At 37.4% G+C, this 26,451-nt stretch overlaps 2 protein-coding genes and 1 long non-coding RNA gene across 4 annotated transcripts; 2 read left to right on the top strand and 1 right to left on the bottom strand.

Annotated features, from left to right (window-relative positions):
* The first annotated feature begins 2,612 nt into the window (after positions 1-2,612).
* Positions 2,613-6,677, top strand: LOC114158625 (claudin-20-like). Its single transcript, XM_028040312.1, has one exon. It carries the CDS (start codon positions 3,628-3,630, stop codon positions 4,396-4,398), a length of 771 nt encoding a protein of 256 aa, XP_027896113.1. The 5' UTR covers positions 2,613-3,627; the 3' UTR covers positions 4,399-6,677.
* Positions 6,678-9,325: 2,648 nt separating this feature from the next.
* On the top strand, positions 9,326-10,970 carry LOC114158628 (uncharacterized). The gene is made up of 2 exons (XR_003598444.1): positions 9,326-9,677; positions 10,696-10,970. It is a non-coding gene; the product is annotated as an uncharacterized LOC114158628 (long non-coding RNA).
* Positions 10,971-14,456: 3,486 nt separating this feature from the next.
* Positions 14,457-26,045, bottom strand: LOC114158267 (interferon-induced protein 44-like). 2 transcript variants are annotated; one of them, XM_028039618.1, is made up of 6 exons: positions 25,866-26,045; positions 24,877-25,020; positions 23,641-23,801; positions 21,757-21,764; positions 18,560-18,660; positions 14,457-14,958 (listed from the first exon to the last, which is right to left on the bottom strand). In XM_028039618.1, the coding sequence occupies exons 1-6, from the start codon at positions 25,977-25,979 to the stop codon at positions 14,776-14,778; spliced, it is 711 nt and encodes a 236-aa protein (XP_027895419.1). In that variant the 5' UTR covers positions 25,980-26,045; the 3' UTR covers positions 14,457-14,775. The 2 variants fall into 2 exon arrangements, with proteins under 2 accessions (XP_027895419.1, XP_027895418.1); XM_028039617.1 differs by lacking the exon at positions 21,757-21,764 and having other exon boundaries at positions 23,633-23,801.
* Between the last annotated feature and the right edge of the window lie 406 nt (positions 26,046-26,451).

The raw sequence follows: 26,451 nt of genomic DNA on the forward strand, positions 1-26,451 counted from the left end.
TCTAATTTAGTGAATAGAGAATACACAGAAATTAATTAAAACATTGAGAAAAAAAATCAAACAATCTTTAATATATTCATTTAAAAACAAATTTTTTTTGCCCTAAACCGTTTTTACCTTATGTGGTGCTACATTTACAGATTTATATCCAAACCACTCAGCGTAGGAAGCCCACTGTGTGTGTGGGCGTGTGTGTGTGTGTGTACGGCTCAGATAAGGCTTTTCATTTACATCCCTGTCTGGCTGTTAACTGATGTCTATTGAAGCCTCCGGGGGGTTTTCTTTCTTCCAGATGGTTTGATTCTTCTCCAGACTATAATTACATGGGTCAGAGGTCAAACTGTCGCCTTTAATCCGAAGCTAATTTCAGTCATAATGGATTTCAGATCCAGGAATCACAGCCGCTGTCCTGTATGAGGACGTCGGTTTAAGGAAAAATCTGGCATATTTTAGGTTCTGATTGGTTTTATTTTAAAAATGTCAAAGCTGATAATTTATTTAAACGTTCATATTAAAGGTTGTTTTTTTCCAGGTATTCATCAAATTAACAAATTTTCAGGTGATTCAGTGATGATTTTAAAGCAAAACGGATAAAAAAGGAAAAAGATATTTAGATGTGAAAGTAGATATTTATTCAATGCACTAAAACAAATTTAAAATTTGTATAAAAACACACCAAGTAAAACAAATAATCTGTAAAAGACAGAAATCTGAATTATTGTGAGCACTATTCTTCTTAAAAATATTACAAAAACTGCAAAAGCATTCAGTAAAAGTGATTTAAAATAAAATAAAAATGTGTGAAAACTAAAGACACACAGGAACCAGTAATATTTTTCCAAAAAATATATTTAAAATATTTTGACAAAATTAAGAAAGGTAATAAAAATTAGTTGAAGCAGGAGAATCACACAAAGAAATCATTACAGCAAGAATTAAATATCATCAGATAAAAAAAATGTCATTTTAAATATCAACAGAAAATGTTTTTGCATAAAAAACAAGAAAATACATATTTAAAAATACAGAATCTATTTTTATATGTAAAACAATCAGTACAGTAATGAACAGATCAGATCTACCAAAAGCAGTGCATGGAAAAAAATCTATGCTTAAAATAAAAACTAAAATGATTAATTTTTAATTTTCTAAGACTAAATGCTAAATAACTGATCCAAAACCACAAATTTACATGTATGTAAATTGTATTTATTTCTATTTAGGTCATATTTACATTATTCCTAATTTTACACTGATCTATATATTCTTTTAATTTTCACACTACTTACATTTATATTTATATCTGCTAAAATGTAATACTTTGTGTGGGAGTAACTTGTCAACAAAATGGCAATTTTCCCTTGGTGATCAATAAAGTAAACATTTTACAGGAACAACTAAATATAAGTTAGAAAAATAAACCGGTTGGTGAAATACAGAAAATAAGAAATAAACCAATAATTCACATTAATGTAATCATAAAAAACACTGAAAATCCAAATTTAAATTATATGTAAGGAAACAAAGAAAAAAAATAATGAAACCATTAAAGGTCTTTTGTAATATCTCCTTATCAGGTCTGAGTTTCACCTGTAAAAAATAATCAGTTCTATTAAATGTTTTTTCCAAACAAACTGAAAAATTAAACCAATAAAGTCGACCAGCTTCAAACTGAAGGCCAAACACCCAGCAGAGTTTTGCTGCTCGGAAATAAACTGAATGAGGGATGAAGGAGGGAGTGATGCAGAAATGAGAGTTTGTCCTCTGTGTGTTTTCTGCAGAGCGAAGGCCTGCAGGCGTCCGCTCAAACCTCCAGAGAGCTGCTGTAATGGAGCGGCGCCTCGCCGAGCGACACGAAGCAGGCGGAGGTTAAAACATTCTGTTCCGGATGTGGAACCAACATCAAACTGCTGCTTCCACACGGCGGCCCGCGGCGGTGCGGCCCGCGGCGCCAGAATCACTCATTCTGACGGGTCAGGAATAAATTAATGACCATAAATATAACTTAAAACAATAGACAAATAAATGCAATGAAATATTAAAACAAGTAATTAATTTAAAAAGATAAATATATAAAATACACAGTATGAATTACCTAAAAAAAAAAAAAATGCATAGAATATAAGAATAAAGAGTGAAAAAATGTCATTTTAAAGGCTTTCTGAGAAATGTTTGATTTATTAGTACAAGTAATATAAAAGCAGTAAGTTTTTGTTATCAGATTATTTAATAAACCATTAAAAAATAAATCAAAAAATGTATTTTATTAAAAATAAACCAGTACAGATAAAATGATAGAAAATGTTTATTTTCTGTTAAAAACAGAAACATCCCTATGAAGATGTTTGTTTTTCTGATAAATGGACCTGAAATCTGTTTTTCAGGCTGTTTATATAAAACATAAGAAAACAATTCAAAAATTGTCCCTATAACTAAAATAAAGAAAAAAATGTAAATGTATTTCATTATTTTCCCCTTTTGATAGATGCCTGCAGTAAAACTTTATTTTGGTGCAAATTGTAATTTTAAAAAATCCATATTTTCATTAAATTAAGCAGAACTTAAATTGGTATTTAATTTTTTTCTGTTTTAATTCATTGGATTATTTTACCAGAAGTCCATGGTTTGTAGTTTCTCCGCCCCGTCGATCCCGTCCCGATCAGGTGAAACCGTTTTCCTGTCCAAACGGATCCGGTCGGGTCTCTGCGTCGTTGCTGCTGCTGCAGATCCACGCGTCTTATTGTGAAAGGACAACGAACCCAAACTGCTGCAGCAGAATGTGAAACGCGGCCGCATTCAATCACAGACGTCAGCTCTGCCTCTGCGGTGGGAACCAAAACGTCTGGGTTCTGTTTCCTCTTTGTTGGGAGTTTTCAACCTGAACGCAACAACATCAATTAGCCAGAACCGACGCCTGCGGACTCTTTAAACTTCTTCTCTCCCAGAGAAGCCGGTAGGAAAATGTGTGTTTACAGTTTGCAGGCTGTGTGTGGAGGATTATGGTAATAACAGGCTGCCGGGCCGCGCTGGTGGGCGGGCGGACGGGCGGGTCCGCGGACCCTTATCAGCGCGTTGCAGAGGTTCTTCACCTTGATTCTCTGCTTTATCACCAAAACCAGACGAAGACGCTTCTGGAAGCCCAAATGATCTGATGCTATCAGCGGCGGCTCTTATCTTCACCCAGGTTTGCAGGAAGCGACCCAGAAGCGGTGAGAGGCGGCGCTGACCTTCAGGCTGGAGAGCAGAACCGGGTTCTTCTGCTGGTTCTTCTGCAGGATGGGCTGAAGCTGTCCGGTTTCCAAGGAGACGGCAGGCGGAGGGGTAGTGTACCCACACACGCTGCGCTCTCGCTCTCCGCTGGACGGAGCGGGTTCGTCTCTGCTCAACTTCCTCCAGATGTTTGGCTGCATCAGGAGGAAACGGATCGCTTCAGTCCAGCGGGGCGGCGAGGGACGCCGCCGCTTTAAGAACACTTAATTAGGAGTCAATGATCACCAATTGAGCCATTGAGCCGGCGCTTCCAGATTTCCAGCCTCAGCTGCGTCCGTCACGCTCCCACGCTCACGTCTCACTCCCCCCGCTGGAGGAATTATCTGCCCCGTGTCCTGGGGACCGGGGGGGTAAAACATGCTGTCCGCCGCCATTCAGATCCTGGCGTTCGCCCTGGCGCTGCTGGGTGTCCTGGGCGCCACCGTGGCGACGCTGCTGCCCAACTGGAAGGTGAGCGTGAACGCGTGGAGCAGCATCATGACCCCCATCTCTCAGATGCAGGGTCTGTGGGCGGACTGCGTGTGGTACAGCTCCGGCGTCTTCAGCTGCACCATGAAGGACTCCGTGCTGTCGCTGCCGCCGTCGCTGCAGATGATGCGGGCTGGCATGGTTCTGTGCTGCATGGTGGCAGCGTTCGGGCTCTGCCTCGCCTCGCTGGGGCTCAAATGCACCCGGTGGGGGGGCAGCCATCGGGCGAAGGGTCACACGGCGATGGCGGCGGGCGGCTGCTTCGTTCTGGCCAGCCTGCTCTGCCTGGTTCCGGCGGCGCTCTTCACCAACGAGGTCATCACCGCCTTCCTGACCACCGACCTGCCGGACAGCAGCAAGTACCAGCCCGGCGGCGCGCTCTGCGTCACCTTCATCGCCGCCGGGTTCCTGCTGGCCGGAGGAGTCATCTTCTGTCTGTCCTGTCCAGGAAGCGGGTCCTCCGGACCGGACAGCGTCTCAAACTCCGACTCAATCAGACTGGAAAGGAGGCAGGAGCCGAAAGTGGAACCCAAACAGAAGAAGAAGAAAAGTGTGCGGCTGCAGACGGATGAGGTGAGGCAGGAGAAAACGGTTCTGGACCGGCAGAAACTCCCACAGAAAGACCTGAAGGACAACTACAGCCTGCAGGAGTACGTCTGACGCTCAGGCGGAGGGGAAATGTGGCGTTCAGGCGCCTGAAGTGGGGGTGGTGTGTGTGTGTGTGTGTGTGTGTGTGTGTGTGTGGAGGGGATAATTACTAAATGTTGTAAATGACAGATTGTAGATTCAGCTGAATGCCTCAGAAGCAGAGCAGGACTCTAAAAAAAAACGAACCTCAGAGACAAAAAAGGCTGAAAACCTTTAAAACGCGACGCTGCAGCTTCACTGAAACCAAAAACCTGAAGACAAAAAACGTTTCAGCTCAAACTGAAACCAAAAAGCCATTTTATTCCAGCCAATTTTCTGCCTTCAGATAGAGCTAATGCTCCAACAGGGCTGCAGCCAACAGTTCTGGGGACGGGGCCCCAATGCAACATTACAGGCAACACTTTTTTATTTTTATGCTGTTTGTTCTTGCAGTGCATGAAAAAAAAGTTTAATACTAGATCCAAAAAAACTGAATTACTTTGTTTCCTTTATTACTTGCAGAGTGAATAATAAAAAAATTACTGTGAACAGGATGCAGAAGAAAACTGGAAAGTTAAGAAAGCAAACCTAAAGCTTATTTAAAAATTTTTAATGTCTGATGAGGAAAAAAATGCAGACAGAAAAAAAGAAAAGAAAATGATGTACAGGTGCATCATGCATGATTCATCTCTGCACAAAAACTCCATCCAGTAAATCTCGGTAAATGAAGTAAAATATTGTTTTACTTATCAGATTTTTCTAGGTTCAATTTCCATCATATTAATTTATTTTTATTTTTGCAGGTTCTGTGGAAACAGAGAAAAAGATGCAGGGAAATTAAGAAAATGTACCAACAGCAGTCTGATGTTCCCACAATAATTTATTTTAGCTAAAAAATCACAATTCAGGTTTTTAAAACTTTGTCCGCATTTGTCACATGTTTTGGCAGCGAACTAAGGATCATACTAAGAAAAAACTTAAAATAAAATTATGAGAGTAAAGTAATTGGATTCTACGAATGAACTTGTACGAGAATAAAGTCATGGCTTTATGTGAGGAAAGTCATAATATTATGAAAATAATACAAAGAATAAATTTGTAGTCTAGCTAAAATAAACTCATACTATTAAGAATAAAGGAGTAATAAAGTCAAAATCAAACCGGAATAAAGTTACAATATTATGACTTTATCTTGACTTTACTCTGATACGACTTTATTCTTGTAATTTTATTTATATATATTTTTTATCTTTGTGGTTTAACCACAATACTCTTAAACTTGTTACTGTTGGTTAAATTGAATGTATGTCATTAAAGGACAGAAACTTGTTTCCCCCACAGCAACAATTAAAACACATCATCGCCACCTACTGGCAGTGGATGGTGACTGTCAAAATTAAAGGGCAAATATAATTTAAATTGAAGCTAGCGCATTAGCACAGCGTCGGCTAAACATACTGGTGTACCACTTTATCGTTAGAGGAACTAATTTTTATAATTTTCTGTTTTAGGTTTAGCGTAGCTAACTTAGTTAGCAGTGTTCACCACTTCATAGTAATGAAAACATGACAAACATCCTTCGCAGGTTACCGGAGAGAAAATATCTCAGTTTCTCCAGATTTTAACCATCACTAAATAATAAATGTGTTACAGTTAATTATATTCAAATGCTGATTATTTTTGAAAGCCCCACTAGGTGGCGATAATGGCATCAAAATACATGTGGCTAAAGCAGCGTTGGGCTAGCAACCTGTCCAGATTGTTTTTAGCTCATCTTGTCTTTGTCCCTGTTCATTTTTTTGTTCTGTTTCTAAATTCTACAGCTGATACTTGAAGTTCATTGAAAACGATGTACAGTCTAACTGGAACCATCTTGTTTTTTTTTTTTTTAATAATTGTTAAGGAAAGTTTTTAGCTTCTTGTTTTTTCTCACTGGGTGAGAAAATCCACATCATTGTAAAAACAGCCATCAGCAGTTAGATGCAGATTTTTCTTTATTCATTTGTGAAAAGGTGAATTTAACAAACCAACACCTGCCTTGGACAGTCGGTCTGTTTCTGGAGATTGGTGAGGAAACCTTCCAGCAGATTAGCTGGAAATTGCTTTGATGGCCTCTTTTCTTTTTTAATGGCTTTGCTGAGAAAATCACAGCGACTGAATGTGTGTTGAATTTTTATTGAACGCTGCTGCCTTCTTCACCATGTCTGCTTTGGGTTTGCTCTGATCTCATCAATAATTTCTAGAAATCCTTCACTTTCTGCTTCAGCTGTACACGCTTGTATGAGAAGCAATAAAATATGTTGAGCTTCTTAGATTCTGCATTGTTGTGAATTATTTTCCACATCCAGAACGTCAAACGGACATCCACTTCGTCTTTTCCTCTGGGTTAAATGGGGGAGGAGAGAGGTAATGATGCTCTTTGCTTCCCATTATCTCCTCACCTCGGTTGGTTGCACATCGCCCCTCCGCCTCCCAGCTGCAGCCGCACCAGGAGGACACAATGGACCTGGAGCCCCCACAGTGTCACACACACTCAGTGGGCGCCGCGTCCTCCAGCCTGACTGAGCCGTCAATCACTCCTGCCAAGACGAGGCTGCTGAGCTGATCGCCCACTCTGCCTCTCAGGAAACGCTTCAGATCTGCAGAACAGAAAACAGTCGTCAGCACTGCAGAAGCATTTCACATTTCACCATCAGTAGATGTGGGGAAACTGGACTCAAGAGGTGGAAAAAATCAACAGAATGGTTTCTGAGCCTCTGCAGCTGCTGCAGGATTCACATTTCTCCTCTTTTCTCGCTCTGATGGAGGAACAACTTTAATGAGCCGAGGTTCAAAACATTTAATTAGCTCAGGAGGCGCCGATTCTCCCAAACCCCCAACGCCAAATTAAAAGCTGAGCGCTTCCTCTAATATTTAATTAGCTGCAGATTTGAGCTATGATCAAATATCTCTGCAGATTAGATATTTTATCTTTTTACCCCCCAAAGAGCCAAATTAAGTAAAATAAATAATAATCTTTGATGTCTTCAATAAACCGGCAGTAGAAGCTCAATATTTAATTGGAGATCAAGTTCCTTATCAGGTGGAAAAGGTTTGGTTTAAAATCATGTCTAAACATCTGACTCAGCATTTTCATGCACTCACAGAGCCTGATATGCTAAAATTTAAATAAATATCAATAATATTTGGTTCCACAGCTGACCTGTAGATATCTACAGAACCCGTCAGGTACCAGAAGTTTGTAAATTTATGTTCTTCTGGTGCAGAAAGTGTTTGCAAGGATTTAAACCTGTTCTCTTGGAAATCTAAATATTAGAAACTCATTGTGTTTTATGACTCTTTGGTTGACAGGTCAGGTTTTTGTGTCGGATCGATCAGTTATTGATGGCGAGCCAATCCGTCAGACCAACCTGCCGACTTCTTCCCTGGCTGATCGGCAGAGGATGGTAGGCAGACTGCAATAGAAATTAAATACATTTAGCTTGGGACTGCTTATCCGCACACATAGGAATCATCATAATCATAATTTGGAATAATCCCTCCAAATTAATTTTATTATATATAATAAAATTGGTTTTGAAGTGAAACCTGATTTGTGTAATTATAACTGTTCAACTAGTCAAGTCATGAAAACAAAACGAGGTTGTTACTGAGAAATTATTGCTATCAAAGGAATACTTTTACATTAGTATAATTTAATTTTGTCACAATTTATAAAAATACTTAAAAGCCAGAATTTTTAAAACTTTAATCCTTTGTCCGAGTTGTCTCTCATGTTACATGTCTTTCGCATGTAGCCAAACTTTCTGGTGCAAAACATTTAAGTTGCTTTAAATTACATTTTGGTCCAAAAGAAATCCTGAACTTATAAATCTAAATTTAAAAAAAACTGTTAAACATCCATAAAAACCTTCCAATATGGCTGAAACTAAAACAATCTCAAAGTAGAGGGAATCAAACTTCCTTCAGAGTGAAATTAGATTCACAAAATCACTTGATGGTTATCTCTGTTCTCTGTTCTGAAAATGAAAGTGTGACTAAGATGCAGCAACATAAGTAAAATCATACTGGTTCACAGCACAGTAACTGAGGTTCTACTGAACTTTTAAATTTCAAGCATTAATCAATGAGGTTATTAATGAGGCGTTTGTGGAGCATCTGGCCGTTATGGACAACAGAGGAAGAAGGTCACCAGACACAGAAGATGCCTGAAACCAAGGAAAATGATGAGTTAAACTTCCTGTTTTTCTGACTGGTGAGTTTCTGTTTGTCAAGCTGCAGCAGAAGGTAAGACCTTTCCTTTAACGTTGGTCACTTCAGCTTCTAAAGACTTTTATTTAACGGGAGTTAAAGAATACAAACATAATAATCATTTTGATCATTTTAAGTAGTTTTGACTAGTTTATTGGCTTCAAACTATTTTTAAACAAAAGTCGATTAAATTACCTGTAGTTTCACTGTTAGTTGTTTCTGTCCTGGTTTGCTTTAACCTCTGACTCATTCAGCCACTTCTGATTGAAAACAAAAGATGTTTAGAAATATATTTTTGTAAACGTGACCTGAAACATCTGCTTTGAGTTGGTCTGGGATCTTCACCTTCCAGACCAAGAACAACAAGCTTAACTCAATGTCCATGTCAGTTTGCAGTAAAGCAAAGATTTACAATATATGGAAAATTATTACCGGTAAGTGCTTTGTGATTCACGTCTCCCCTCCATCATCTTTACCAGCTTCAAAGCTCTCAGCTGGAGGAGGGAGCGGACCTGGATGTAGCACTGCTAAATGTCTGTCGCTGCCACAGTCCATACACTTTATTTGCACCTTGCAGTCCCTTGCTAGATGCTGGGTAGAGCCACAGCATTTAAAACAGATTCTGTTTTCTTTTTAAAATGGCTTGCGCTCATCTATGCGTTTTGCTCTGAAACTTTTACACTTTGTAAGTGGATGAGGCTTCTTATGTATAGGACAAACCTTGTCAGGGCTTTTTATAAGCTTACTGTAACTAGTTTGAAATGTACTAGCATATATAGGGATGTCTGTTTTGTGTACAGTAATCACTTGCCTGTTATTGCTTTTGAAGCTTTTCTCTTTTTTGAAGCTTGCGTTGGCAGGTGTGATATCGAAGCTTGGGTCATTTCTTATTTTGGCTTGTTGTCTTACAAACCTTGAAAAAACACTGAAAGGGGGAAAGGCAACTTTATGTTCCTCTTTATATTTTGCACCTGTGGCAATCCATTTTTCCTGTAGTCCATAGGGTAACTTCTCCACAATGAGATTGACTCCGCGAGCCGTGTCCAAATATGAGAGTCCTAGTAAGTATCATCCATCTTTTGCACATTCAATTTCCTGAAGAATGTCACCCAGCTCTCTTAACTTTATGTTGTCTCTGTTGTTGAGTTTGGGAAACTGTTTGATCTTTTTTAAGAGTGCATTTTCCACTACTTCAGGAGAACAGTAAGATTCCTCCAGTCTTTGCCACACAAGGTCCAGTGCTACAGTTGGACTAAAGATGTTGGCTGAGCGGATTCTTTTTGCCTGTTGTCCAGACTCAGCTCCCAGCCATTTGACCATTAAATCTAGCTCTTCTTGGGCTGTAATGTTCAAATCTTTAATAGCATTTTGAAATGACGTTTTCCACGACCAGTAATTCTCTGGGTGGTCATCAAACTGCAAAAGTCCTGAACTTAACAGTTCTCTCCGTGTAAGGTACTTGGTAATCTCCTGTACACCTTGTGCCTCTGTTGATGTTGGAGGAGTGTGGAACGGATATAGTATGGGGGGTTCAGTCGCTCTCTGTGTTGTGCTATGTGCGCCACTTTAGGCTTGGCTGTTTCTGCACTATGTGAGCTGTTATTGTCCATTTCTTCTTTCATGGCGTTTTCACACTGTTCACGTGCAGCCTTATGAGAGGTGAGTGGATCTGCTGGCAACGAGAAGCCTTCAAAACTAATGTCTGAATGTTTTTGAACATACTCTGCCGTACGCTGCTTTGGACTGGAGGTGGTCCTGCTAATGGATAGTCCTGTTCAATTTTTGAGAGAACCTCCTCCTCTTCATAAACTGCAACTTCTGCTTCTGCAGCTGCAACAGCTTTCGAGAACTCAAAATATGCAAATTAGCTTCAAGCTCAGTTTTCTGCTTCATTATGGCTGCTTCTTTTTCTGAAAATGCCAACTGAGCATGTGCAGCCTCTGCTTTTGCTCATGCTTTTAATGCTGCAGAACTTGTGGACGAACGTTTGGATGTACATGAGCATGTAGACTTAGAACTTGTGTCTGTTTTGCTTGCATTATCCTTGTTCTCCATGTCATCTGCTTTACCTGACCGCAGGCTCATGGTTAATGTGCTGAATATCTCCTCGTGGTTGTGGCCCGCTGCGCTGATGTTCTTTACTGTGCTGTCCTCGCCCTGAGATTTCCAGTTTTCAGCAGCTAGACAGCCAGACAACAACGCTCCAATAACCAAACTTGTTTCTTTTCTACTTGTTTATTGAAGAGTGGCCTCTGACCACTGCCATCACTTTGGCCATCGTAAATTGAAACATACAAAACTGAGTATTAGCCAACGAACATAGGAACTTAGCTATTCTTGCTGCTAGCTAAAAATAAAAAAATAAAAACTTTTTCCTAAATGACTCCAGCGTACAATTATTTATACCAGTTACATTAAACAAAGAGACAATTATTGTTTTCACAATTAACCAATACTTACGAACAAATCTTGTCTGAAACACAACTTATAAGGATAATCAACTTAATACATGAACTGTTCGTGTTGCGTTCCATCATCTTGGATCTACCTGAGTGAAGTTGGCCCCCCCACCTTCTTCAAATTAGACAAAATTGGTGTCAATCAACTCGGCTACGTTTGTGCTGGTTTGTGCAGCAAAAATTTTCGTTTGTGCCGCTATCATTTTAAAGATATAAAGAAATGTTTTTAGAGGTCATCAAAGGTCAACCAGCCCCCCACCTTCTTCAAATCAGACGAAATGGGTGTCAATCAACTCGGCTACATTTGTGCTGGTTTGTGCAGCAAAGATTTTCATTTGTGCAGCTATCATTTTAAAGATATTAAGAGGGCTGGTTGACCTTTGATGACCTCTAAAAACATTTCTTTATATCTTTAAAATGATAGCGGCACAAACAAAAAATTTTGCTGCACAAACCAGCACAAACGTAGCCGAGTTGATTGACACCAATTTTGTCTAATTTGAAGAAGGTGGGGGGGCCAACTTCACTCAGGTCTTGGACCTATATTCTTTTTTTAGCGTCACCAAAACATAACAAAATATCCACCAGGGGGCGTTCTAGTGCGGTTTTCAACCTTGCTGGTCCAGCTTAACTTACAAAAGGCAGCACACTGCTGGTTAGTACAACCAAGTATTTTATAAATACACAAATTTTGCACAACCTCTTCACACATACTCACAATCATACAACTTGCAATCCTAGTCATGGTATTATACAGCACTGACTCTTTTTTCTTAAAGTAACTGTCCTCATCAGCAACGGGAAATAAAGGCACACAAACTGTATTCAAATCAACCAAAAGTTTTTCTTTTGCAGCCATATTAGACAGAAACATGCTCTTCAGCTTTTGCCTGATGTGTGAATTGACTCATTTTTCATTTATTGTCCAGTTTATGAATGTTTTATGTCTGTAACTGTGAATGTGTTAATTGTTTTAGTAGAGCTTTCCTTGAACTTCATCTAGCTCTATCTTATTGAGTTGTTACAAATGTCAGATCAATGTAACTTGTTAAAAAGAATATTTTATACCTTATCAACAACACATGGATAACTGTGCTCATGTCTAACAGGATAACTTTGTACATCCTGAAGTTAAGACTTATGCATGTTGTGTCCTCTTTCTTTATCTTTCGGTAGTAATTCAGGGGCTAAATACTCTTTCTGAATATAACTTATAACTCAAGAATAATTAATCCAAAGTGGAGGATTATAAATAATTTAAATGCTCTTTCATATTTTTGTTTTTGACTGAGGTGCCACCTTGAATCATGAAACACCATGTCATTGATCGTATTCCAAAAGTAATATATGGCTTAAAACATAGGAACCCTGATAAAGGGCAGCTTTAACCATGCTAATATATTTTTCAGATTTTAAATTGGTGGTCAAATAAATAATTGGAAATGTCAAATTATCCTAATTTTATACCAAGATTGTTATTTCTCTTTACTCTGTATTATGAGCTGCTTTGATGAAATTACAGAAACTGCAGAACTCATAGGAGAAACATTTATTGGATGTTTGATTTCTAACTGGAGTTTTCAGTTGGGGATGAAAGTAAGTTAGCCTGTATTTGTACACAAATATTGTGGCTCATCTATTATGGATGGTTTTTCTATGATATAAATGTAACCAGTGGCGTATTGTTTCTGTTCCACACCAGTGACTGAAAGGGAAGCAGATAAAGGAGTGGGTGTGGCATTGTCAGAAATGTTTCAGAGCACTGATGATTATGCCTCTGGTGTTGGATCATAAAATTGAGTTGTTTTTTATTCTATGACTGCTTTGACAGTTTTGGAAGCTTTAGAGTTTAGTTAAACCTAGACTACGTTTAAAATGGGAAAATAATTGTATTCAAGTCAGGAGCAAAACAAAAGTGTTAAAAAATAAGAGTCCATAATTCTGCGTCAGGTCCATTGTTTAGTCCACAGTTCCTAACAACTCAGGCAGGCTCTCCAAAAAATAAGTTCTTAAATCAAGGGTAGTTCCCCATCAGAGATTTCACAGGGGAATGAAATTATCCAAAAAAATCTCACCTTGGTTTTCAAAATATAAATCGATCCAAAGCTTGCATTCACGTGGGGACCTGGTGTGGTTGGTATAGCGCTGAGGTAACAGATTTAGCTTTAACACTGATTGTCTGTAGAAAGGTTTGAAAATTCAAAAGCCTTTCAAACAGGTCTCAGTCTCAGAGGAAGTGAGAAAACAGGAAGTGACATGACTTGCTGTCATTTGTTATAACCAATGCAATTTGGCAACCAGGTGCAGCTGCTGAACCCTGAATTACAGATGGATGGATCAATCTCTCTCGCTCTCTCCACCACTTTTTCTCCAACACAATCACTCAATCTTACTTTCTCTCTTTCTGTCTGTCTCTCCAGTGTTTCCCAGCCTTGATCCTAATTCTTCTTCTTCTTGGATTTATTGGCGGTTGGCAACAAACCTTTAGTAGCATTACCGCCACTTACTGGTATGGAGTGTGGTTTGTAGTGGTCTATCTATTTATATATATATAAACTCCTACTACTACTACTATTACTAATAATAATAATAAATAAAATAAATAAATATATCCTACCTGTACATATAAATATTTATACCTATCTATACTCATACACACACACATACATACTTACTGTATATATAACTTTATATTCTACCCACCATCATGCACCCATTCACAAACACACCTACTATAATCAAATTCTATGAAATAATTTAGTTTTCTTTAGAAATCGAATAACTATTTGTATATGTTTACTCCCCAAATTCTTCCTCAGAATATCTAATAAATTAACCTTTTCCTTAATACATTCAAACTCTCTTCTCATATATGTAGCCTTGATCCTTAAGGCACCTTCATATTTTAGGTGTTCTACTTCAGCATACCTGATTTCAATTGATGGCTGATTAACGGGCTTTTACGCCAGTCATCTCAATTTCTTTTGTTTAAGCAGGGAAACCTTTAAAACATGAAGGGTTGCGTGCCTTAAGGACCAGGGTTGGGAAACACTAAGCTACATTTGCCTCCAGGAATTTTTTGTTTTTAAAATTACAAATGTTCAGTCATTCAAGTGAGTTTATGTCTTGAACTGCTGTACTTTATTGTTTCTTATTGCATCTGCAGCCTGCCCATTACTATATTTTGCATTATATCATAAATCTGAATGTATATTTAAGCAGTATTAAAAAAAAATCTGCATTTACAGGTCTTTGAGAGATCACATTGTGTTGAAACTGATGAAGGAATGTTGATGCTTAAGTATCAGAACATGCAACATTTAGGTTAAGTCTGTAAATCTAAGAAAATATAGCTGTATGTAAGTAAGGATCACACTAAACTGAATTTTAAAGCATGTTTATTGTGATTAAATAAATCAGTGTGGATATGCTGGGAAACATTTCACAGTAAAAGAGCTAAAGGTTTAATTATTTTAAAATCATTTGATTACTGACCTGAAATACAACAAAATATGATTCATGGAAGAATTCTAAGTACCTCATTAAAAAGCTTACCTTTTACATAAAAGAGAGATTTAAATGCTGCGGACAGCTTCATACCGATTTGATTTTATTAGTTTTGTAACTATAGAAAGGCTGAAAAATTAGCATGAATAAGACATTATCTGGAGGCAAGCAGTGAAAAGAAAACAAATGTATTTCATGAAGATCCAACCCAGTTGTGGTGGAAGTTGATGCAGTCATTTCCACAGTTGAGGATATGTCTCATTGCGCTGAGGATCAGTGAGTCGATGTCATCGTTCAAGTCAATTTCCTCATGGTAGTTCTTCACAGGGAAGATGCGGTTCATGGGAATTCCAACAAGAGAGCTAAATTTCTCCATCTACAGGAGAAAAAACATTTCTTCCTTTTATTTGTATCCTCTTTTTAGCAGTTCCTTACATCTACTCTTCCTGGGGGCCACACATTCAACATAAACATCTAAAAATGGATAAGATACATAACCAATTTTTTTTTTTTTTAACTACATAAACAGATACAAATGTAAAATGGAGGCCATGGATCAAAACTAAAAGAATTGTACTATTATGAAAACATTCTACAAAAGAAAATTTTGTAGAATGTTTTACAAATATTAAACACATATAGGGACTGCTCTTTGAGGCAGAAGCATAATGGCTTGGAAACTACAGCTTTGAGAAGGCGGGGCTAGGTCCATCCAGGTGTTTTGCACAGCTGAATCATTACCATGGAGATTAAAGGATTTCTCAAACATGCATGAAAAAAATAAATCAACATTCCAGGTTTGTTTTTCATGATGAAATAACATAATATGATGTAAAGCTAAAAAAAATATTTTACACAACACTGTCCCTTTAAGAACCACAATAAAAACGTTTTTATTCATTTCAGTCTGTGGTGTGAAACTATAAAACACTGTGGGATTGAAACTTTTTCCAAACATTAAACAATTCAAAATATTGTGTAAGGAAATGGTTTACACTAAAAATGAGAAACTGTTTTGACGTAATACACTTGCCACTTTATTAGGTACACCTGTCCAACTGCTCATTAAGGTAAATGTTGAATCAGCCAATCACCTGGCAGCAACTCAATGCATTTAAGCATGTAGAAATGGCGGAGATGATCTGCTGCAGTTCAAACTGAGCATCAGAATGATATCCAGAGAGCGGCAATTCTGTGGCCAAAGGAGAATGGCTAGACTGGTTCGAGCTGATAGAACGGAAACGATAACTCAAATAACCACTCGTTACAACCGAGGTATGCAGAAGAGCATCTCTGAATGCACAACACGTTGAACCTTGAGGCAGCTGGGCTACAGCAGCAGAAGACCACACCGGGTGCCACTCCTGACAGCTAAGAACAGGAAACTGAGGCTAAAATTCACACAGGCTCACCAAAATGGGACAATGGAAGATTGGAAAAACGATGCCTGGTCTGATGAGTCTCTATTTCTGCTGCGACATTCGGATGGCCGGGTCAGAATTTGGCCTTAACAACATGAAAGCATGGATCCATCTTGCCTTGTGTCGACGGCTCAGGCTGGTGGTGGTGGTACAACAGTGTGGGGGATATTTTCCTCCCATACTTTGGGCCCATTAGTACTAATTGAGCATTGTGTCAACGCCACACACAGCCTGCCTGGGTATTGCTGCTGACCATGTCCATCCTTTTATGACCACAGTGTACCATCTTCTGATGGCGACTTCCAGCAGGATAACACGTCATGTCATAAAGCATGTATCATCTCAGACTGGTTTCTTGAACACGACAATGAGTTCAGTGAACTTGAATGGCCTCCACAGTCACCAGATCTCAATCCAATAGAAACCTTTGGGATGTGGTGGAAGGGGAGAGTCACATCGTGGATGTGTAGCTGACAAACCTGCAGCAACTGCATGATGCTATAATGTCAATATGGACCAGACTCTCTGAGGAATGTTTCCAGTACCTTGTTGAATGTATGCCACCAAGGACTAAGGCAGATCTGAAGGTCCAAGCAAGGTGTACCTAATGAAGTGGCCGGTGAGTGTATATTGTTGGTATTGCATAGCATTGTTAGAATCAATATTATCAGTATTGTTGCCAATACTACCAGAGCTATTATTAGCACATCATTGAATGTATTGCATTAAGCAAGAATGTAAAAGTAGAATGAAGGTATACTGATACAGTACTTATAAATAAGATAATTTTGTGATGTTACTGGAGAAGGGGTGGGATTTAATAAGTTCATACTTTTACCCACTGAACATTTATTTTTTATTGTCTTGCAGCAATTTTTATTGTAATGTGGCACTTTCAATAAACTCAAATACAAAGTAATTCAGTAGTAGATGTCTGTCTTGTAAATACCTTCTCAAAGCTATTTTAAATTCATCCTTTTAATGAATGTCTAATATAATTTTTCAGTAAGGTGGTCCATGTGAACAGGGGCGCCACCAGGAATCTTGGACTCCATGACAAAATATTAAATTGCCCCCCTCACCTCGCTGTTACAATTTCTTGAGTCTATCTGACCCATCAAAAGTGTCAAATTTTTAAATGCTTGCAACTGCCTTGCTTTCTTTGGTCCAATACTGATAACTAGCACAATGTTTACAGCTTGTGACTTTTACATGCAACAGTCCACATACAGTATGCAAATAGATTGCTTAAATTTTTTTTCATTACACTTAGCTTAATAAAATGTCTCTCCCCATGAGCAACAGTCAAAAGCAATGTGCAAAATATACATAAGACAATCCAGACTTCTCAAAAAATACTATGTAGTTGCATTTTATTCAAGGTGCAGCATATAACTTTAATAAAAAATATGTTTTCTCCATATTTGTTAAAGCTGTCACTGTGTTGTGACAGTTTGTTATGAGACAGATAATCTGTGAAAAGATCAATCTCCTCCACCTGCTACCTGAGTTGCTATTGGTAGCTAAAGTAATGCAACGTTCTGACCAAAACAACCAATCAGAACCAGGAGGAGGGTCTTAGCGCTGTCAATCAACCTCAGTGACTCACTGCTAAATGTGCTAATGGCGGAGAAACAACTTATTACATGAAAATAGTTTATCTGCTGTCATTGGTAGCTATGCTAACTAAACTGAGCATTCACAACAGGCTGTGCTAGTTGCAGCATAGGGATGAGCAACACCACATGAGATTGTGCTTGACAGCACTAAAACTCTCCTGCCAATGAATGATTGTTTCTAGATAGCACTGGGAGAAGGCAGAGGAAATAGATTTTTCACAGATTATCTCTCATACCATACTGTCACAACATAATGACAGTTTTAACAAATATGTGAAGTGTATTTTTATAAAAGTTACATACTGCAGCTTCACTCAGGAGAGAACAACGGGTCAGGAGGGACGTGGGTTAGAGCTGCTGCTGACTGACTCACCTGATAAGTGTGGTAAAAGGTACAGGTACCAGTTAAATATATGAATATGTTGGTAATTTCTTTCTTTTGTTCATTAAATGTTAGTGAAATGGAGGCAAACAGTCTGTAGCTAAGCTAACTATGTTGAATGGTTGATAATCTCACACAGTCTACCCACCTCTCGGGAAAAAAAACTGTTACAAATTGACACTCTTCTCTTTTTCTCTATATATCTCAATTTTTTCTGAAAACCTGATTTTTATTATTTTTCTTGGCGGCATAATAACAGCCTTTGTTGTTCTCGTCTTCTACTAACTGCTGCTGAACACCGTCAAGCGCTCGAAGCAGGAACAAACCATTTCATGCAGACCCAGGGGGGTGCAGGGCAAATATGTATGTGTACTTTTTAGTCTGGAAATGGTAACATTTATTTTTTACTGCTGAAAGCAATTTTAGAAAACACAATAGGATTAATTTTGTAATTGACAGGGCCCCAATTTTTTAACATTTCTATGAAAAAAGAAAACATTTTGTGGGCGGTCAGGGGCCCTTGGAATTTAATTGAAAGAAGTTAATTAACCAAACCTTTTCCTTCATGCTTTTGAGCTTGTAGACGTTCTTTATATCCTTTTTCAGGTCAGGATCGAATTCATCGATTTTGGTGATTATAGCAATCTGAGAAATATCTGCCCAAAAATAATAAACAGAGAAAAGAAAATTAGGCAACATTTGATATGAAAATTATACCATCAGAAGTGCTGATATGTTTTCAGTTAAATTATAAAGGTCTGCATAAATTTGATTTCTATTGTTTTAAATGTAACTAAAAATATACAAGTATGGTAAAAAGAAAATAGACCCCTTCAAGCAAGTAATTTAGTGCCAGAAAATTTAAAGCAAAATATATGGATTGAAAACTGATTTTCAAGAAATAAAAAATTCTAACTAGAATATTTCACATTAATTGTGATATGTCAGATAAATGTTTGTCTTAACATTAAAAACAGCACAGAATAAAAGTGAGATGTTAATTTTCCGGTTATCTCTTCTCTGGTATTTGAACCCAACCCTGTGTATCCCACCTTTATCGACTGAGCCTTCAACCTTTCATAACAATTTAGCTTTTTACCTGGAATGGTCAGCCCTAAAACCAAAATGGATTATAGCCAATTTTATTTATTTGATCTTTATTTTACCAGGAAAATCCCATTTAGATGAAATATCTCTTTTGCAAGATAATTATTCTGGCCAAGATGACAGCACACTGAACATTGGCAGCGAAAACCGAAAAAAAAGCAAATACGGTCATAAATTAATTAATTAAAAGATTCCTCAGCTCAAACATTTATATTAGATGAAGAAAAAACTTTCTGATAACTCTAATATTATAGGGTAAAACATTAATTTCAGAAGAATTATTTAGGAAGGATTTTCACTCTCAACATGTATTCTCTCCTTTATTTGCTTCAACGCAACTCACAGTTTTTACAAACTTTGTAGCTTTCATTGTACTTCTAAATCTGCTTCTTAGGAGCATCTTTTCGGGCCTGCTACTGCCTCTAGTGGCGTGCGGGTGGTAACACAGCTATTCTAATTACAATTCTAAATCAGAATACCACAAAGTATTTATTATTTACTATTAATTTTGGCATTACTGGCACCGTAAAAGATAACTTATTTTATAAAACACCATATTTTTTTATTTTCTTAAGGAAGTAGAACTAATTAAATGGGATAAACAATACTTTTATACATTTTAAATAATATCTTTATATCTCCATCAATTATAGGAGGAACAAAAGAAATAAGGAGGCCTGATAAACAACATGATCAGATCAGCTATAATAAAAATACCATTTGCAATTGTTAAGGAAATATGGCTATTTTTGAGTGTTTAATATAGTTAAGCTAATGCCATGTGCGTTTAAGTAGATCAACATTCCTATTTGGACAAAGGACAAGCTGATGCAAGGTAGAAGATCAGAGATAAACAGTCTCCTGGCAAGGCTGTAACTTAGAGCAGCCATAAAACACTATGCTCTTGAAAAGGCTTTAAATTAGTAGGCCATAAAGAATATCTTCCCCGGCTCACAGGTCAGAGGTCGGGGGTTTCCCAGGAGCTCAGAGTTGCATCTGGAGTTGATCACAGCTTAGGAATCTTGGAAACACTTAGGTTTAATTTCTGATACACCTTTTTAATATTGATAGCAATAGTGTGTTAGATTAAAGTATATTACCCAAGCTACAAGTACTAATCTAGTAAATGGAATGTATTTGAAAATGTACTAACTATGACAATATCGGAATCAAAAGAGAATGATTTGAATGTTATGTTTTACAGGTTGAAAAAGACTTCTATCTCATTATTGTTTGTGATAAAGCAAAGATTCAAATCTTTGGAGAAGCTGACTGCAGAGGAGTAAGATAGGTTTTGTGAAAATAACTTATAACTTTAATAACTAAAATGACTCTTGATATTTGTCATTAAAACTCAGGGGATGGTCTAAGTTTTTCCAAGGCAGCTCTTGGTTGGTCAAAACAGGGGTACGCCCTATTTGCATATATTAACAAAGAGAAACGCCTTCACTAGAAAAGGGAATGCGCAACAATAGGAATTCAGACAACTGCCCTGTTTTGCTTTTAAGCATCAGCTGTCTCCAAAGGCGCCTTTGTTCTTTTCTTTTAATTCTTTTGTCTCAGGTAAAGAATGTACTTCTTTGTACTCTGAAGTTTTCTTGTTAAATTCATACGGTGTTTTCTATTGAATTAAACTCTGTATCTCTGTGACGTCATCGAGCCTCGCCGTCTTCCAGCCGTGACGACATCGCTCGGGACCCGGGGCTAACAGGAGGAAAAGAGAGCCATGCTTTTTCCAAAATTTAAGCTAACCTAATAAATTTCCTCCTTAATACAATGTATATGTAAGAAATTTAATTGAGCAAAAGTCAATAACAAATAAATGAATTAGGTTTACAGGGGAATAACAAATCTGATTGTTACAACCAGGGTTCTTAAACAGATACAAACAAAAATTCACATTTTTGTTTTTACGGTGCCATGTATATTATTCTGACAGACTTTTTGTTGGTCTTATACATAGGAAAAAATAAGATGAAACTATTTAGTCTATCAAAGGGAAAATTTTAATCTTCGACTCTAAAACGATAAATCACATCCATAGAATCACATTATCAACAATTTGTGAATTGTTGATAACACTTAGCACATTATAGGTAAATGTTATCATTTAGTTTGGTTAAGAATAATTATTGCACTGTCAATAAATGACTTCTAGAAGAAGTCATTTATTGTTCTACTTGTTCTACATGTAAGAACTAATGTTCTTAGTTACCAGAGGAACACAGTAACGCCTTCATGAGCTCAGAGGTTCAAACTAATGAATAAAGAGGATGGATGATCTCTGCTAAAATATTTCTTGCCATCTTCCATGTTTTTTCAAACAGTTGAGTTGAGTTATATTAGTTTTGTTACCACCCCCACATCACTAAAGGCAGTAGCAGCCCCGAAAAGATGCAACTAAGAAGCAGATTTAGAAGTTCACAGAAAGCTACAGAACTTGTTAAAAACCATGAGCTGCGTTGAAGAAAATAAAGAGAGAAGTTCAAATACATGCTGAGAGTGAAAATTCTTCCTATAGGTGAAGATGTATCACAGATTTCAAAAGAAAATAAAAACAGGAGGCCGCAGATAATATAGGAAATAGCGCCCCCTTCATTTCCGGAGGGCAATGGTCCCATTTCCAAATAAGATCTGAGACTGACAGTGGTCCGTCCCGCCCCTTCCTGTTTGCTGCAGCGAGATGTACTTGGACAAAGTCGTATTTCAGACGCAAATAAAACAATACTATGAACATTGCTGTCTTCCTAATATAATGGGCTTTTAAGTTTTCATGGATTTCCAAGCGGTCCTGAATTAAGAAGACGGTGGCTTGTAAATCAATCAATCAATCAATCAAATTTTATTTGTATAGCACATTTCAGCAGCAAGACATTTCAAAGTGCTTTACATCATTACAAACACAGAAACACAATGCAATATAGAATCAATAATTAAAACAAAGCATTAAGTCAAGTTCCATAATTGATTACATTTCAAATACAATTCTAAACAGGTGGGTTTTTAGTTGAGATTTAAAAGAAGTCAGTGTTTCAGCTGTTTTACAGTTTTCTGGAAGTTTGTTCCAAATTTGTGGTGCATAGATGCTGAAAGCTGCTTCTCCTCGTTTGGTTCTGGTTCTGGGGATGCAGAGCAGACCAGAACCGGAAGACCTGAGAGGTCTGGAAGGTTCATACAACAGCAGCAGATCTTTAATGTATTGTGGTGCTAAGCCATTCAGTGATTTATAAACTAACAACAGTATTTTAAAGTCTATTCTCTGAGCTACAGGGAGCCAGTGGAGGGACTTTAAAACTGGTGTTATGTGCTCTATCTTCCTGGTTTTAGTGAGAACGCGTAAATATTCGTCGCTACCAGTTAAAGCTAACGCTGCACAGCAAAGTTTACAGCCTTCACTTCACTCCAGATCAACTTCTTCAGCCTAAAGAAGAAGGTAAAGGAGCCTCCTGTGTTATTTCCATGGAATCACTTCTGTATTCAGCCTGAAAGAGTTTATGGGAACCAGAGAGCAGACCAGAGCCAGACAGCCGAGCTACTGATCCGCCTGTACACACTGCTGTAAACACCGTCCTGCTTCACAAGAAACATGCAAAACTAATAAAGCGAAATAACACGGAGACCTTAAGGAACACGGCCATATTTTTCTAAAAGCAACAACTTTGAACCTGAACAGTCAGCTGAACTAGAACTCCGACACCAGAGCTGCTCTACTGTTAAGCTATGGGCTTGTTGTTCCTCAGGCTTCAGAAGCAAAAAGCCTGAACCGTAAAATCCCCGTTACTTGGTCTCTGACACTAACGACAATAAACGCTTGAAAATAAATACAAAATAAAGTAAAAAACCTTGTCCATTAGAATGGATTTAAATGTTTAGATACTTAAATAGCACATCATTACAAGAAAAATGTCATAGAATGTTGAGTGTTGGCTTTCTGTCAACCCATCACTGCTGTCCATCTTTTTTCTTGCTTCACACTGACTGAGGACTCACCAACACGCAGAAATCACTTCATCTTTTCAAAGCCCTTTTCAGAACTCTGAAAAGGGCTTTGCCTTGTGCATGAATGTCATGTCAACGTAGCAATGCCAAAACAGAGTTTTTATCCCTTCAAACTTCCTATCTACCTTTTGAGAGAGAATTCTCATAAGGTCTGAGACATTTGTCTGGATAAAAACATCACTGTTGGGGGCAATCTATTCAAGGTCTACAAACACTTAGACCAAGAAGAGACAAATCTGAGAGGCCTAATTAGCAGAATGACATTACTTGAAATAGTAATAATGACATGTTGAAATGAACCTTTTAAGTTTCCCAGTTGTTGCATTTGGATAATCTTAGTGCAACAATCTGTGAAGTATGACTGTCAGCTAAATCTAATGTCACCTGACAATGTTTAGTACATTATTGCTCGGAAGAGTGTTTGCATTTGCACATCCATATTTATGTTCAAAGTCTGTTTTCTTTGCAAGTCTTAACAAGGTAAAATTGCTTATACACAAGAAATATTATTTCTGGACTTACGCAGGCTGCTGGCGTCCTCTCTGATGCTCCTTATCTTATCCACAACTTCATCACTTGTCATCCCTATTTTATCTGCAGGAATTACGCAGACAAGAACGTGAACTTTGTCATTGGGATCTGGAGTCTGCTGATAGAACTTGTCACCCTCACACAGTTTTTCAGGTTTGAACTGGGGAAAAAAATAAAAGAAGGATATATAATTTTACAATGAAAGCGCAAAATATATTTTTAAATATATATATTTTTAAATGCCTATTTCTTCATGCAGCCATCAAATACAGTAGCATTTGATGGCTGCATGCAGTTACTTTTTTTTACAGAAATAAGGAGTGGTCAGTTTGGAGTAGATTATTAAAACTTTGTTACTTAAGTCCTGGTTACTAGAACAATACATTGGACTGCACAGCCCAAAATTTTAATTTGTTACCTTTACAAAGACACCAAGCATTTGCATGTACTTCAAGTGGTTCAAGACATACAAAGAGTTTATTGTCATTCAATTGTACGTTTAAAAATTTACAAATTGAAAGAAATTTTGTTGCAAGGCTTTTATAATAAATAAATAAGTAAATAAATAAAAATATTAATGTAAATATTTATAATAAAAGATTAAACTAATGGCAGTTTAGTAATCTTATGGCATGAGGAATGAAGCTTTTGTGGAATCTGGTTGTCCTGCATTTGAAGCTGATTAACCTTTTCCCAGAGGTCCTGCATGAGACATTTCCACATCTGGCAGTTTGCCAGCTGGAGCTCAAACATTTTCTGTGAATGAGTTTTTTTGTGAATTTATGTCTGTGAATTTGTCTATGAATGAATTTTTACTACACTTAAACAAATCTAATCATTGTCTTGTTTTCACTGACAAACATGTGAAAGGGTTGCTTTGATGTAGTAATGTGATGATAAGTTTAATTTGGTTCTTAATACTGAACTGGTTTACTACCCCTGCCCTAGGTATTTTGATTTTCTCTAACTGGAAACTCTCACAACATGCATATTTTTGATGCATGTTGGATTAATTAGTTTCTAACTAGCCCTTAGTTATGAGTGGGTGTACATAATTGTAGTGAATTAAAATTTCCACCACAAATTGTCCCTTTGTTGCCTTATGACAGACTGGTGACCTCTTCAGAGTGGACCATGGCTCTTGCTGAATGGCTGCTGGAGATAGCAACAGTTCTCCTTGCAACACTCCAAGGATAAATAAATGTTGACAATGGATGGAGGAAACAGTAGTTTACCCTGTAACCTTCCTTTACATGTCCCCTTAAAGCCAGTTTGACATCTTCCTGCAAGGCTTCTTCTCCTTCGCTCAGACCCATGATGTCACAGAACACAAACGGGTAGGATGACATGTCCTCTTTTTTCTCTTTATAAGTTGAGTACTGTAAAACACAAATGGAGAAAAGCATATTTATGAAATAAATGTTTTTGAAGCACAACTGAAAGATTGTGCTTCAAGGTGATCCTTTAGGCAAGATGAAACCACTGTGAATCTATCATCTCTCCGAAGCATTTCAGCATGCTCCATGAATTCCTAATAAGTTGAGTCTTTGTTATTCCTGGTCTAATTAGCACAGTGACTCACAAATTTTCTAGTTTTAACTTGTAGCTCTTCCCATGGTGGTATAAGAAATGTAATTTTAAAATGCTAATACTCCGGACTAGGAAATAATTGTATTGAATAAAGTCTGATTTGACCCGCAACAAATTAGTAATTAATTAAAGCAGTGAAATGGAAAACTATAATATATTAGGCCTTGTATATCATTTATCTAAATTTATTTGAGCAAGGAAAAAGACATAAAACGCTAAAATTAAAAGGAACAGTTGTCCTTTTGATTGGCCCTCTAGTCAAAGGTTAATTTGCAGAACCACTTCCTGACTAGGCTTTTAGAAGTCACAAAATAATTATACAAATAAAAGTCTAAAACTAATAGTAGAATAAGATTTTAATGCCTTTCACACATTAGCTGTCCTGGTGTTTTGTGACTCTTTCAGAGAAACCTGTTATAGTCGTCATTGAGTGAGTTTAAATTGTTTGCACAATATTTTTCTACTTTTATTTAAATATAGTGCTGTGAGTTTACACACAGATTTCTTTTTCATTTTAAACTTAAACACTTAAACTCGAAACTTGTGATTTCTTTTATTGCATCAAACTATAAGAACAAAGAATTTTGAAAGGATTTTTAAAAATTGCAAACAAATTAGTGAATATTTATTTTACCTCTTTAGTAAAACTTCCGCTTGAGTAGTTATCTGCCAAAGCCTGTGAGTAAATTCGCTGCTTTAGGACAGTATAGACTGAGTTGATGAAACTGGACTTTTCCTTCTGGTCCATGCAGAAGAATCCGGAGCGTCCGATTCGCAACCTGAGGTTTGTAGTTTTTTACAAATTTGAGATCAGCCTTGTTGTCCCTGGTCAGAAAATCAAATATACCATTAAAGATCAAACCATATATTTTTGACTGGAATATGTATTTTATTAAAAATTGTCAAAAAGTCTTGGGAAGAATGGGTCTTATTTATGTCTGCAAAGGACTGAAAATCCGCCTCTGTTGATTTTTAGTCTGTTCTGACAGAGGATTGACATATTAGCTCGGTTAACAATAGTCACCCCACTGTTGCCAACTTACCAACCTTTTCACTATATTTAGTACCAAAAAACCTATCAATATCTCCTTAACTATCATGTATGTATGGGGGGAGTGTGTTTATTCACCGATAGCCAAGCCAGATCAACGCCTTTTATTTGGTGATGATTGGATTTTTGCGTTAGGGGCAGGGCATAAAAAGCTTAGGCTATTTAGTAT

The sequence above is a fragment of the Xiphophorus couchianus genome, chromosome 15, assembly GCF_001444195.1.
Source record: "Xiphophorus couchianus chromosome 15, X_couchianus-1.0, whole genome shotgun sequence".
NCBI classification, from domain to species: Eukaryota; Metazoa; Chordata; class Actinopteri; order Cyprinodontiformes; family Poeciliidae; genus Xiphophorus; species Xiphophorus couchianus.